A 16,444-nucleotide genomic window follows, 5' to 3' on the forward strand; every position below is an offset into this window, starting at 1 on the left:
GACTTGAAGGTGGAAGCAGTTGCTATTCTATTTTTCTAAACATTTGTACAACACTGTTATTTTCAGTGAGTGAAATTAGAAGTCTGTCAATCATAGATTCATAATATTTTTGTCCGTAGTTAAATTTAAAGGTTAAGTTAGTTTGAAAATATTCTTATGTAGGCAATGTCTAACGTATTACTGTTTTGATACAACTGTAGCTGTGATGTTTTTTAACTGAAAAACAGTAAAGAGTAACTACTCTTGCTCGATAATGGAACTTTAAGTGCTTTCGAGTAAGATGTTATAAAACATTTAAAAAATATTAGCAAATAATTGAACTACATATTAGCACGCGAACCTACTGTAAATCATAGTACTTTTCTAGCAAGCAAGATATTATTTTTTAACCAATTACATATAAATCAGCTACCGCTCGGTTGTTTTGCCTTTAAGTCTCAAAATTAAAATAAAATATCCTTCTAAGGTCTATTTTAGTTGAAACCAAAAACCAATGTTTTTTTGCTTTTCATACTTCCATATATATTTTTTATTTAGTTTTTTTTATTTTTATTTAGTCTATCTTTTGTACAAATTTAATGTTCAGACGAGTAGATTCCTAAAAAAAATAAATGGTAAATTTGAGTTTCATTGCGTTCCAAATGTAGCATTACACTAAGCTTACTTAATAAGTAACTGGTATTGGGTGAATTAGTAGGCAAGATAAGACTTTGCATTGAGTTTATTATAAATTCCTTTACAATTAATCAACTAATTTATATTTAGTAACTTTTATAGTTCACGACATCTACTTATAGTAAATAAATTCTATATGTGGCATTGAAATATTGGTTTCCGTTCTAAAATTTCTTTGGTAAAAAACAAAAAAAATAAACTAAACTGTTTTTTTTTTGTGTATTTATAACATCCTTGAAATAATCGTTTTATTTTCGTTTTAATAAAAAAACTTACGCTGTTGGATATAAAGAAAATAGTTACGTTTTTTCCGTTTTAAATTGTTTACTTTTTATCTTTATAAATGTGCTCCCCCTATGAATTGAATAATATCGACATAAATTAAAAAGTAATGAATATAATATAATATCATAACTGTTTACTCTTGGTCAACAACGATTCATTATTTGCTCTACGAAAAATACGCCAAACTGTAAAAAAAATGTTTTTATACGATATTATTTCCAGTTTAAAAATGGTAAATATAATAGCGAAACGCACTCAAATTGTCTCTTATATCATTTAATTCTCACAGCGTTTACCGTTTACATAATATGTGACGGTACCAATAAAATACTTTATTTATTGTTATTTGATTAACAATGTCGTCTCATTGAAGATCCCCAGTGAGACTTGTATGATCAAGTGTCTTGTAATCACGTATATACAATTAAACACTAGACTACGTCTTGATAAAACGATTTTATCTTTGAACTGGTTCTTGTAATGTCGCATTAGGTGTGCGATTAAAGTTAATTAATTTTATGTTTAGTCTAATTCATTTAAAGCAAATATTCAACGTTATCGATAATTTCATAAAAAAAAAACAAAACACACTACACCACGCACAACACAGGCACAGACACACTGCAACTTAACAAAAGTGGCTACTACCAATCTGACGAATCCCTTTTAGCCTTGTAATCGTTTGGAGCACGTAGTTAAACTGGACTTTCTTTTTTATATCACTTTTTTATATTGATTTTGTAGTTAGGCGTTCAATATTTTTTTTATACTTTTTTTAAAACATAGTTTTACTGGCATGACGTTTTGAGTGGACTAATGTGTTAATGTTTTATTCGATTTTATTTCGGTTCCGGTCCGGCTTATAGAATATTATTATGGCTGCCTAAATGAATGAGTTTGTTAGTGTTATGTAAGACACGTTTAAGGCACGATTTGAATGATATTAATTTTTCTTTGTACACCGATAATGCACTTTTTTATCTAAATGTAATTTAGTATGTAGTATAGGTTAAATGTTTTAAATAGTAAATAATAATGAAAATCGTTAATCTTCACTACAATATACTAACCAGTATAGTATACATTTACAAGGGAGCGGGGTCAGTTGTATGTGAAAATATGAATTTTATAGATTACTTACGATGGAAGTGTTGTATAAGCAAAGAAAACTGGTACAGCTATTGAATCTCATTCGATAGATAAATCTATAAAAGAGAAATTTAGTTCAGTCTATTTGTAGTCGCGCAATGCTTCTTTACGACGGGCATTTTATAGAAGCATTAAATATAGGTAGTAAAGGGTGGGACACACAGAACGATTATTTATTCGGCTTTGGTTATGTTCGCTTACAGCTACCGCGTATGAGCATCTTTAGAAAAGCACTTTCATCGATAATCTGCAGTTGTACACAAATATTTTATGTATGTTGTACATCTCAAAATATAGATGGACTCGTTAATAATTATAGAATATAGTGATTTGTTTTGTTACAATTGTTGTAAGTCTGTTTTACATAAGAAAATATTCAATATCTACGTGTCGTATCTAGACAGACTCAACCAAATGTGAGTACTCATTCATACAAATAAAAGGTCTTTGTCGTCTGGATTGCCTTTTGGCCAGTATGTATGAATGTCGAATCGATTTTCTTCGTTTTATAAGTGATGTGATCATCCCCGCACGAGGCATACATGCATATTATATAGCACAACTATTTTTATACATGCTTAAAGCGTTGTAAATTGACAACGCAGAAGCGGGCTGTAATCATAATGGCGGGCCGTTTTTCTGTGGACGTTCACAATGTCAATAATTGAACAGATCAGCCATTTGTACACATTATATACATATTTTTAAATTACAAAATTATAAAAAAAAAAATGTTGATATAAACTCATGTCGAGAGCCTTGTTGTCTACCTCCTCGATTCTCTCCGTTTTCAAATCGATTCTGAACATCAGAGTCAGAAATAGACACGAGCAAATAATATCTAAGTACTTTTTTTTTTAATTGATTTCTATTTCAATGGGCAATCTTTTTGTATTATTATCTATTAATAATGTCAGCCACATGCTTATGTGGTTAACATTAATGTGGCATACTGGAGCGCGAAATTTCTATATAACTTGAACAAGTTATAACTTGAGCAGCTCCATACCCATTACATTTAATAATTTAGATTGCTTAGTAAAATAATCTTGAATTTATATATATACACGAATTTTATTGTCTGACTGTGATGTTTGATAGTTTTATATTTGTTACAAAAAGAAGGAGAGCACCGTGGGCACACTCGAATTCGTTCCCGCAGATGTTGAATTTTTCAATTAGTTTAGACTTACCTTAATAACCCTTATATTTCCCGAGATAAAATTTAAATCCTATACAATGATACAAAGTATAAACAGGTACTGAGTTTCATTAGGGTAATAATGTCTTAAGTGCTCTTCGGCAAAAAACATTCTATGTACAAAAACGAACCATTGTACTATTTTTTGCATTTATGATTGAAATAAATACAATTCTAGTTGAATAAATACATATATAAAAAAAAGCAATGTCCGCTCTGACTGACCATCGCCGCACCGGCTGCTCTATAAAATAGAGATTTGAAAGATACCTTCGCTCGAAATCGTAGAGGAGAGACTCACTAGAAAAAGATTTTGCGATATTTTGAATTTAAATAAGGAACTGTACCATCCATTCCTCCACTTTCGCCAATATTCGTTCCTATCAAAATAAATATCAAAACGATTTTATATTCAATACATTTTGAAATTAGAGTATGCCATTTTTTTTAAATCTACGCGGGCGACACCTCGTCTTTCATTGCTATTAATATTTATACCAATGCTTTGAATATGCCATATGGGACTATTCATATTCAAGTCACTTATAAAATTCGCGTTATAGTATTTTCAACTCAAGAGAGGTACTCATCCAATCCGTCACAACGTTTTCTCGATTGAGATGTACAGAACAAACATGATTAATAGAAATATATGAAATAATTTTAGTTAACCGTACTATCGCTTTGAAGTTAGGCAAAGTAAATTATATTGAAATTAGAATTAATGTTTGTGATTACTGCGGATGTGAATTTCCGCAATTCAGCTGAGATTTTCACGGATGTGTAATTTGTTACGCATACATTTGGAATTTAAACTAACCTTTATTTAAATAAAATAAACAAAGGCATATGAAAGGTTTCATAGATCAGTAATGATATGCTATTCACGACTTAACAGTAATCAGACTTATGTCTTTTATTTCGATAATATATGAAACTTTCTATATATTAGAATCTCCAAGTCCATGTTAAAAGTATTGTGTGGCATTCATAATACGAAAGCAATAGAGAATATATTTGGTCTGAAGAATTGTTTGCAAATATCTGCTATTGTTTTGTTTTTAATTGTAGATGCTATGCATTATAACAATGTATATGTATTTTTTTTTATCAAAAGTTAATCACTTTATAACAATACAATTGTAGTATTTCTACTGTGTTTATTTAGATTTGTTAATTTATGTTTTATATTAAAGTTAAGGATATCATTATTAATAATTGCGCATATAGAAATATTAATAAATTGTTAAAGATTTATAAATATAATATTTTCGAATTTATGATTCGTAATTATCATTTTAAAATTTGAATAGGTTCTTTGCGTTGTGAAGTATCTTTTGAATCAGGATGAAGTATTCTTTATTGGACGTCCACATCATCGACTATCAATGTATCTTTTCACATTACATGGCAGTAAAATGTGAATGACTCCATATCCGTGCTCGTGTAGTATCCCTAACAAGTCGCCTTTTGAACTGTTATAAATCGTTCTTGGTATAATGTCTCTTTTAAATTATTCTATGAGAATTTCCTTGAAATGAAAAGAAATAGTTCATATTAATGTCGAATGTGTTCTTAAATTATAATATTAAATTGATATGTTAGTATCTTGTTATATATAAATAAAAGCCAAGGCAGTTGAGACCTTTTTGTCAAACGATTTTATTTTTTTCGTTTTGCATTTTGCATGTAAATAATAATAAATATGTGTTTCGAAACACATTCATATAATCTGTTTTAATCTTTGAGTATTTACATGTCTAGTTTGACTCAAAGCTGAGAAGGCGTCGAAAAAGTTGGCCACTAAGTACACGCACACTAATAAAGTAGTATACTATCTAGATAAATAATACAATGTTTCAATTATTATTATGGTCAAATTTTACCCACTGAGTAAAGATTAATTGGTATTAAAATATCTAAATTAATATATATTTTTTAAATATTTAATAGAAGGTTATACTCTATTTATGTCTAACTAAACACAGTATTTTATATTTCGAAAAGTAAATTCCTAATTAATTACACTTTGATTTAATCTCGATTGCCGCTGAGCAAATTCCGGAATCCGGAACATAGCACTATCCTCATCAATATTTCGAGGCAGGTTTTGTAATCAGGGTCTTCGAGATTGACTGTATTAATATTTACCATTACTTCTAAATTCGAATTATACGGGTAATTATTTCCGTATCTATCGCGATGAAAATCTATTTGTTGCGCGACTTACCTATAATCTAAATCTATCTATCTAGGAGACTATCTTAAAATATGACAAAGCAATTTCACGAAATAATTTGACAATACCTAGCGATTAAACATTGAACTGGAAATCCTTAATAGGCGGTTTGACGATTGCTATTTGGAGATAGTGAATTATTGGCATTCGATCGTTCTAACGTCGGATCTAAATGAAAATGGATAGCTACTGTTTTAAGGTTTTGACATAAAAACAGCATTGCAGTTTTTCTTTATAATAAACTAATAACAGAAAAAACACAGCAATTAGTGCGTTGAGATGGCAATCCGAAGCGATCAGAGATAATTTTGGACAAGAGATTTACATCATTTACGAGGCTTAAAGGGGAAACCACTTAACGCCGACCCAAAAACAAACACAACTTTTATTACCCGGGTTTTCGAACTCGAGACCTTAAGATCCGCAGCCTTATAAGTTAATAACTGCGCCGAGTCAGCTACATTCTTTGTTTATGAAGTAGGTAAAAGTAAACTTGATAAAACTATTCTATGGCTCCGATGATACACGCTGTAATGTGATAACACTCTCCGCACCCATGTGCGAGATGGCCGCACCTTTGCTTTCATTACATTCTAAGCTTAATCATGTTCTTTTTTTAGTCGTTAGTTTCGCCCATCGTTAGTTCGACTAGGTGACAAATTTCAGACGCCAATTTAATTAATAAATAATTTGTGATTTATTCTAATTACATTTAATAAATATAATTTAAAGTCAAGGAACTCGCTTAATAAAATATTATTAACTAGGCCCTAGGTCTTAGGGGTGAATGAATATTTAAGAGTAACAAATCCCGAATTTATCTACCTTGGTGTTATTCAACAGCTTAAATTGTGAATGCCATTTGCAAATTTCGCATTTATAGTAATTGAAGCTTGCGTTTCTAGTGTTGGTGGTCTAATTATTCAAATGTTATAACGTATTTCTTCTTGTTTTCTGAATTCAGTTAAAAGTTGTCTATATTAGTACGTTTTATTAGATAATTAATCGAATTTAGATAAACTAAATAATGGTACGGTTAGATGTTTTTAGTGACAATGTTTTACTACTTTTGAGACTTTGTAGTTTCAAGTGTCGTCCGCAAAGATTGATTTTGTAATTCTGAACGGACGACATTTGAGATAAATAAAGCAGACTTTTTAAAAGTTCATATAAGTTAATACCACTATTTTCTTTTTAATTTTAGAGGATCGTTGATAAATATTTACCTGATTTAAACTATTATTTTAAATCAAGTCCTATTGAGATTTCTTTTTAGTTTATTTCGTTGCGTCCCGAAATAAAATAATACATCGTAAAACTCTTCACAGAATAATATCTTAAAATTTTATCGATAGTATACAGGCCAAATATAAAAACTTCTGGAGTCGATTCTGTGTTTATGTTATTTTTTTATATTTTTGTTAAAGTCACGTTTCTTTTCTTCCATTTTTAAATAAGTTTATATATTTCTAACATATAAATAGATGACACTTCATTTTTAATTATACATTTATTACCTATCGATAGCCGTTCACGTGGCACTGGATAAAACATACAAAAAATCTTTAGACCATAACTAATATAGCTGAAATAAAAATGCTTTCACACTAATACTTTCATATTTAAGCTTTTAATAACGGATCGAATATTGAGCTTTTATATATCATTTTTAAAAGCATATTATATAAGTTTAAATAAAACATGTTTGTGGTGGATTTGAGTTACGTAGATGTCCGTCCACTGGAATCGATTTCCTGTCTATAAAAATAATATATTTTTTTATAAATGAATTAAATACTAGTTAACAACAAACACGCGATGCAATCATCGTTGCGCTCTCGTTGTACGCTAAATAATTTTGTAAACTTGCCTTAGAATATGTAGCGTGCTATTGTAATAAATATATACAGTTAAGTAATTTATTCAATGAGCCTGGATCTTTGTCGAGTAAATTGCTTTATATAAACAACGCCTTAATTAGATGTAGCATCTTAATGAGATGTTAATATATCAATTATCAATAGCAATTACTTCGACTCGGCTTATTTTAAGAACTGCGCTTTTAGCTTAGCTTTCGAAGTGTATATAATTATATTCAAAATATGATTTAAAATGTAACAATACTAATTTGTTGAATTAGTCTCGTTACTTTACTTAAACATTGCTTTAGGGTTTTCGTGATTCTAAAATAATTCATTCTGATTGCTATCATTACGTCCCCTTGTATCCATCCCACTTTACAAACTAACGTGTGCAGACTAACTGATGCTATTAAGCGTCAAATTATAGTCAAATTTAGTTATCATGTATCATAATATAAACCTTGCTGAACTAATCACGGAAGCTATATATTAATAAAGAAAATATGAAGCGCGCTTAGCAAGAAGAATTATTTTATGTCAAGTAGGTATATTTATTTTTATAACATTGAAATAATTAGCAGTTTATTTATGCTTATATAAATATTTAACTAGCTACCCATACTGGCTTCGTACGCAAGTTTATAATTGAGAAAATTAAAGATCGTTTTATAATAAAATATTAAGCGGGTATATTACTTTATAACGTTTATTTATTTATTGTTTCATATAAGTTTATCAAATGAAAAATATAAGGCAATTTTATTTTAAAATAAGATTGAAAGTTTTAGTTCTACGGCTTGTAAATTCAAATTTAGATGTATTTAACAGTCAAGGTCAAAATTTTATCGTTACGGCCCGTTATCCGACCATCCGTTTCACAGCGGACAATATTATTTTCTTGCACGTAATTTGGAATCTATGATATCTTCTAAACTATCATTCGAATGATAAGGTGTAAAAGAAAATTTAATTCTTCACTACGTACGTAATTTTTTAAAATTCCGGGCGCTGCTGAGACTATAACTGATACTGGATGATTTTGTTCGAAAGGATTTGTAGATCTACAAAAACCGCCTCGGCACGTTTTACTTCCTCTACCTCTTATAGATCCTATGCTAAAAATAAGAGTTAGTAATTAGCTGTTACCATTAGTAAAAGTTTCCGTTTATATTTCGCAATAGTTCCAAAGATATTACTAGATGTACATATGGAATAAACGCATTACAAAAAGCACGTTGAGTTTGCGGATATTATGTATTAGCACTGAGCGGATCGGTAGCATAGATTAATTTACGAATTAATTAGTGAATCACCGGCTTATACTGAAGTACGAAATAGCAATTTAAAATTCACTGACAAAAGTTTATTTATATACAAATATATTATATCATATTGAACTTCAATATCACATTTTTCAACAAACAAATTTATTAAAGCAAATGTGTGCAGTAGCAAAATTCTAGACTCTTAAAGTATCATTGAAATTGTCTGATATCATCTTATTCGAATTATTTAGTGTATAATGTGTGTATAAGTAATTAAACAGTTATTTTCCATTTAAAGGTTGACTTTAATTTTATTTATTTAAATAGTGTATATTTTAAACAGCTAATGAAGGATGTCTGCATCAAAAAATTCAATTGATGAATGATAATTTTCTTTATTCAAAAAACTTTTGACGATGAAAATAGCACATTAAAATTAATTAACATATCATTTACTTTAATTTATCAACAAATACAAATCGACACCAACAAAGATTAATTTAAATATTAGTTATTAAAGTCATTATCATAATCATTATATATGTTATATAATAACAATAACACTGCTATTTACTAAGTATTTCTTATATCGGATTGTTTGTCTGTGTGCGTTGCCATAACATGCCTAACAACGGCATTAGCACTTTTGAAATTCTTCTTGCAGATACCACAATGATAGTTATTTTCACTAGTAAAATGAATTTTGCGTGAATGTCGATAAAGACCATTATTCGAACCAAATAATTTACAGCAGAGGGCACACTTCGGTCCGTCAGTTTTGTGTTTGTATAAAATATGGCTCTGTAAGGCCGGCAATGAATTGAAAGAGCGACGGCACCAGTTACAATTTGTCGCGCTCGGAGGGTGTATAGTTGCCATGTGGTTTGATAAGCTACGACTACTCGTGAACGTACGCCGACATAATTCACAGGAGTTGTTCATACTTTCCGGATGTTTATATTTGCTGTGGTTGCGAAGAGCGAGCGCCGAATCGAATATCTTCCCGCATTCTTCGCACGGAGTTTCCATCTTGCTGCAGTTTAACATGTGATTGTTTAATTGCTCCGTAGTTGGGAAGGTTCTATAACACGCTTTGCATCGATTACCGTAGCGATGCATGTAACGTACGTGTTTTTGTAGGCTCATCAATGAAGGATATTCTTTGTCACAAAGAGCACATTTTACCACGACCTGATCTTCGGGATGCTTTAAAAGGAGATGCATGTTAAGTGAAGTAACGGTTTTGTAAAATTTCCCGCATTGGAGACACATACGCGGAGAGTTTCCGATCTCTCCTTTATTTTTGTCACTCAATATATCGTGTAAAACGGCAGTCGAAGATCGTAGGTGCTCATCTATAATCTCAGAATCTAATCTCTCAACATCAACCTCTATGGTTGCTTCCATATTTTTAGCGTCCCATACGACTCTATCTAAAATAAAGTACTAAATGTCATCAAAGAAAAAAATTGCAATTTTTTTTTCGCTGTCAAATGTCACCTGTAAGAAGGCGAAATAAAAATAAATTAGTATGATAACGAAAAAAAAGTTTTGTAAAGAAAAAAATTGAAACGTCAATTAAATATATTAAATATGTTTCATTTGAATTAATAGTAATTTTAGAAGAAAAGAAAATAATCGTGATCGGTAAATTGTGGTTGCGTGCGTCATAACTTAAAGGATTGCTCCATTGTATAAAAACATATGATCCTAGTCGGCAAGGTATATTTTATTCAGCAATGACTAGTGTAGTAGTTAACAAAAGGTAACTTTAATCACCAATCTCCAAAAACTTCATTTCACTACGCCTTAGGTACTTGAAGATAAGGTTGGTGGTTAAATTTACGTACATTTCTGTTTCTGAAATGCTATTTTGTTAATTATTTTTTTATACACAAGAGCTATTTCGTAATTAATAAATTGTATATATATATTAAAATATTGGAAAACATTCTTCTGCAAATGAATCGATTCCAAATTTGAAATTGGTTTCTCTTGTGGCGTCCACATACCTGTGTGAGTGTGGTTACGTGTACGTGTGGTTCTTTATCGCGTCGCAGTGAGATCGGCCGCGGCGCTTCGTTCGCCGCCTGGAAGGACCAACAGACGACTCACGCGCAACGAGAGTCGCTACCACTCGGGTGAGTCATAACACTATAAAGAACCTATCGCTGTCCATGGACATGGTGATCATATTATTATATTATGTGTGATGTCATTCTTGTCAGTCTCTTGTTTCGGGCCTGTCTAGAAAAATTTAAATCTTGCTCGTTCTATTTACTAACACTCGTTTACTTAGTTACTCGGTATTTTTCCCTTATTGGTGTACAAATATCATCACTGAGCCAAAATTACTATTACTATCTTAGTTTTATCAGGATTAAAAGTAATAATATATTTATAATGGCCTTCACCATTACTTGTGGCAGTGGTGTTTATTAAATGAGATCTCGCCGCAATTATTGGATAGGATTTTATAGTGAAGTTTACTATATATAAATAATGTATTTAATAAAATAAATTAGGGGCAAAGGCACCGGTATAGTAAAATTGCAATACACCTTTTAAACTAGAAAAACATGTTTAATATCAAGCTGAGCCAGTTCTATTTCTATTTAAATATTTGTGTTAATACTTACTTTGCAAGGGGAACCGTTTATTTATTGGTTATTAACGCTTGTCGACCTTCAGATTACTGGGGGTTATTTAAATTATTCAGATTTCGATTATTACTTTAATATTCTACGTAACTTAATCTCAGGCGAATGAAATGGCAATGTATGTTTTTTTCGTTTGTCTAACTATGGCAAACAAATACTGCAATGCAATTAAATGCATCTACAGGTGTCAAATTATACCGAATTCAAGTCGTAACAAATACCTCAGCGATATGATAAAATGAATAACTGCTTCGCAATTTCTTGCTGTATAGATATTAAACTTGTACGGTCTAAATTTATTGTGTAAACTTGGCATAACTTATAAGTACAGGACCAAAATGTATCCTGATTATTCAAAGTAGTAATACACGGATTTCGGTGTAGTCGAAAATGTGTCTTACGTAACGTGCCTTAAGGAATAAAACACGATTTACTTATCGGTTTGTGAATATATGATTGGTGTTGGACTGTGGTAGTGCGTGGAACTTGAAAGCCAGTTCTCCGCGAGTCGACGTGTTGCGACCCCAATACGGTGAGTCAAAACCGAAGCCCAATTAAAGCATCAAGTATTGAAAAACTACATTCATGTCAAAACACTGTAATCAAACGAGTGAGTTCAGAGTGTGATTAAAGTATTTCATTTGTCTTCGACTAGTATAAGCCTAACAAAATTGATAAATTGTAAAAATAAATATATTTACTTTGATATAAAAACAAACCCAAGCTTAAATTGGGATAGACGCTGCCTTTTGAATATTTAATAATTCCGAATGCTATGGTATGTTGCGACTGTTTTATTCATATTATTATATTGATTAAGGCTGTCTACTTTTTACACGGTGATGGATTAGGGAGCTTTCTTTGAACTCTTGTCATATTAAATAAAATCTCCACTGAAAACTACAAGTTTCTATAATATTAAAATTCTTGTACCTTAATCTAACAAAATTTATGAAACTTTTTAGCAAAGTTTTTATCTTTTTTATTTTTAGCTTTGATTAGTTTCCTAAAGCTTGGAGAAGATTTTCGTTATTTAATACAGTTTGTATTTAAAAAGTAGCATCGTTTCATTAAAAAAGTTTTCATTAAAGGCGATGCAACGTCATCGTATTTGTGAGCTCACTTTTGACATGGAGATAATCTTTAGGACGTATACGCGAAAACTTATATAGTTTTAGGCCGCTAGCTTAAATAATACAACGATTAGTAAATCATTAATCATTAAACATTAATGTACTTCACACAATGATGCATTGCTATTTATTCGATATTAAAATATATTTCGTTATATATCTGTCCGTATGTTGACCGACAACTCAAAAATGGTTAAACGAATTTGGATGATTGTATCTTGTAGTCATGGGACTACCAAACGTTAAGGTTTTTTTTTTTTAATATCAATTTAACGCGACAAAGGATTTATTTTTATTAAGTTATGAACATAATGCAAATTATATAAACACTCTTTTAATGTCGTTCGCCCACTTCTCCTTTACTTCAGTTCAAATAATATTTGACGCACAATATGAAACCCTACCAAAATTATTAATTTATTCATTCTATAAATATAATTTGGACAAGTAATTTTGTATTACTCAATGTTCCGAAAATGTTTTAAAATTATACTTCATGGTATTAAAATATACTAATTCAATAATTTATACAAATTCCAAACAATGACATATAAGGTCGCTATTTTAAAACATAATGATTGTTTTTTATTTATATTTTTAGTTTTACATTTTCAATTTAATAAGAGAAGCACTCTTCCAAAGAATCTTAAATAATAAAATAACTTATATAGCACTAATAAAACTTCCCTTTGAGTATATTACGGCTTAACAGCTCTCTTAGCTCACAACACCGCCTACTCGCTTCTATGTTTACACAAAAAGTTATGTTTTTATAAAGCATTAAGCCGATGCCGTAATGACATGAAATCGGTTGTGTTTTTCCTATATAGAAATTATATATTTATATTTATTGTCTTTACCGTTACCACGAACTCACGGGTCACGTGCCCAGGGCTCCAAAAAAGACTTATACTGTAATTTTTTTTAATGTTTCTGGTGGCTTGACGCTCGTCTGGGGCCCTGGCCCCTAAAGGATAGCATTCGACAAAAACAATTTAAATATATAATACCATTTTGAAATGGTAAGTAAATAGAGACGAAATAAAAGAGTCGTCCAGCAGGGCCCCAAATCCCTTGTTCAAAATGACCCCGATTTCGACTAAGACGGCCCTCATGTTTAAAGGTTTTACAAGTTAAACAATGTTTAAGTGTAGTTTTTTTAAATACTGTATGTATATATTATATATAAGGAATTAGAATGCTGTTCCACATTATTATAATAAGAATATTCATATTAAAGTGGATGCATCAGACGCAAGCAAGTTACCAGTATAATTTATTCGTAATTTTTTTCATTTTTAACTTCAAACAAGAAGCTTCTCAATTTCCCACTATTTTTGGCACATGATAGGCGTTTATTGACTTTAGCAAATAACCGATCACAATAAAACGCGGCTGAGTACCAATTACAATGATTTATCTGAAACCAGCACTCGTTCACATCATTTCAAACTGCCGTTGCAGAGAGAGAGGGAGTAAAGGTAAATTTTGTGAAATATCTTAATTCTAAGATTTTATTTAATATGCAGGTAGAACTGGATGTATTTTATACGCATGCTTATATTTTTATTTACATATCTTTTTACAAATAAATTACGTATAAATATTAAATTTAAAATTGTTTGGGATATTACAATCCCTAGTTTTCTTATAAGAATACTTACTAATAAGGGGAATAAATAATTTTATTTTTGCTTAACGCTCCTATCTAACGATGTGCCGTAGTAATATTATTTCAATACAGAAAATTCTATAATATAATGTAACTAAACTCTGCATTTCAATCGTTAAGTTAAAAATTATCTAGAAGCTGGACCCCGTGCTTGTCTAGCGACTGACATACTTTCTTAAATGTTAAATTGATCCAAGTGGCTGTGATTGTAGAGTACGTAATGTCCTCAAGAAAGTCGGGATGCTTGTTGTGTTCGTACACGTACCGCAATACTTAAATTATAGCTCACATATTATAGTCAAATCAAACAAAACATCTGAACTATTCAGAATTATCTAGTGACTTATTCCATTTTTAAATTAGTCTTTCGTTAATGTATATATTTATATAGATAAATGTCTTATGTAGCCAGTTATTTAAAGAGGCAATCTTATAATATTTTATAAGAATCTTTACAGAAATTCAATGATGATATATACATGATAAGTTTAAAAAAAGTCCCACACTCTCTCATTTTCATCTAAATTAAGAAAAAAAAAACTGAAAAAGTTCAACAATTCAACAAACGTCTAAAAATATACGCTCGTTAATATTTGAAGTCGATTCCAGCACCGTGAATTTTGACGATTTTAAATAGGTCAGTTTGTAGTACTCTGAACTACCTCAGGATATATTCGGCTTAGCTCCTGATCGCTCGCGATATTACACGGATTTAGCTTTTAACCTCGAGCTCCGTGGGAGATGTCTAATAACACCACTTTAATTGCGCATCAATTTACACACATAAGTACTCACACACACATATTTGAATGTTATCGCAGATGTTTAAACGCAAAACATCTAGAAATAATTAAAAATCATATTGTTCAATCAATTATAATTTATCGAAGTAGAAAACTTAAATTAAATATAATAATTACATTTAAATAAATATATATGAATTCAATTATATCAAGGTGTAAATATATCGATCAAATTTGTCTAAATTGAATTTACTGGTAATAATATTTCGATCAATTAAAGCACTTTTGTAATTAAAATAAATGTTTTAATTAAAGAAAATGGTCACAAAACGCGATTAATCTTGTCTCAAATCGGTTTTTTTTAAATATTTGGGCACTGATCAAATTTTTTTTTTTAATATTAGTCATAATTTTCTATATAATAAACCTTTTTTGCGCTTCGGCCATTGCTCGCACGATTTAAAACGGCTAGATTAATGTGGGCTTCTAGATAACATTACAACCGCTTGGACACGTGTGTCGTTATCTTACAAGTCTTTTAATTTCTATGTAAATACTAGGGTTAAGTTAAAGCTGCAATTTCCTAAGCTCTGTAAATATAAATTTATATCCCATTATATATATTTTTTTTAACTAATACCATATTTCATCTTGGTCTTTATTCAGCACGTTAATATGCAAAAGCATAGAATAGGCCTTGGAGCCTTCAATTCTAACGTTTTAGACGTAGATTCTATTGTAGATTCTTATATTTTTAATTCAGAATTGAATGCATTTACGCAGATTTTCTTTTAATGTTTACACTCAACTCAAGTATGCGATCAATTTTGCAAATGAGAAAAATTAGTAATGCTTGTCCTGATTTGAACTCCCGATCTTTGACCCAAAACCATGTGATCTATGCACTAGACAACCACGACTCCTCAATAAGTATCAGTTTGTCGTGCATTATTGGGGTTACAGTGATCATTTAATATATTTAACAAGACTTTAAATTAAGTTAACAGAAGTAACAAATGTTGGATATATGTCGTGCGTGCAAGAGAAATTCCTTAGCTTGAACACGCAATAGTCGCCATTGAATATTGCTGCTTCCACTACCTATACAATATTTCATTCACATATTTTTTTATATTTCTTACTGTATTCGATTGCTTTACGGAGAATCATCGTGTATACTTAGAGTGCGGAGAACAAATATAATAATCTTTGTTAATAAATGAGGAGTCGTTTTTTTTGTTCTCCAACAGAAAATAACTACGAATCCAATATATATAAAACTTATACCTAAATATATAGTATTTCGAATTCATTTTTTTAAGTCATATTCACTTATATATGAATTTATAATTGATTTCATCGAGAATATATTTATATTCAATAAATATCTAATTATATGGTATGTTGTGATAATTTTAGTTCCATTCATAGAAGTCTATTTATGTGTACCTCCTGTAGGGAAAATTACGGTAGCCACAAACTAGCACATTGTCAATGAATAGGTTGTGATTTTAATAAAATCACTTATTAATGTATTTTATGGATGAAGTTTAGATATTA

General features: G+C 30.2%; 1 protein-coding gene across 8 annotated transcripts in view; it reads left to right on the top strand.

Annotated features, from left to right (window-relative positions):
• LOC125076315 (disco-interacting protein 2) overlaps window positions 1-16,444 on the top strand; it is a 64,844-nt gene that overhangs the window by 25,976 nt on the left and 22,424 nt on the right. For 3 of the 8 annotated variants that reach the window (XM_047688414.1, XM_047688420.1, XM_047688418.1), the window contains exon 3: window positions 10,737-10,817. The exons of the other annotated variants lie outside the window; for them this stretch is intronic. In XM_047688414.1, coding sequence (XP_047544370.1) covers window positions 10,737-10,817 — 81 coding nt within the window. The remainder of the gene's footprint in view (window positions 1-10,736; window positions 10,818-16,444) is intronic. 8 annotated transcript variants of the gene reach the window in all.

This window comes from Vanessa atalanta, chromosome Z, assembly GCF_905147765.1.
Source record: "Vanessa atalanta chromosome Z, ilVanAtal1.2, whole genome shotgun sequence".
NCBI lineage: Eukaryota > Metazoa > Arthropoda > Insecta > Lepidoptera > Nymphalidae > Vanessa > Vanessa atalanta.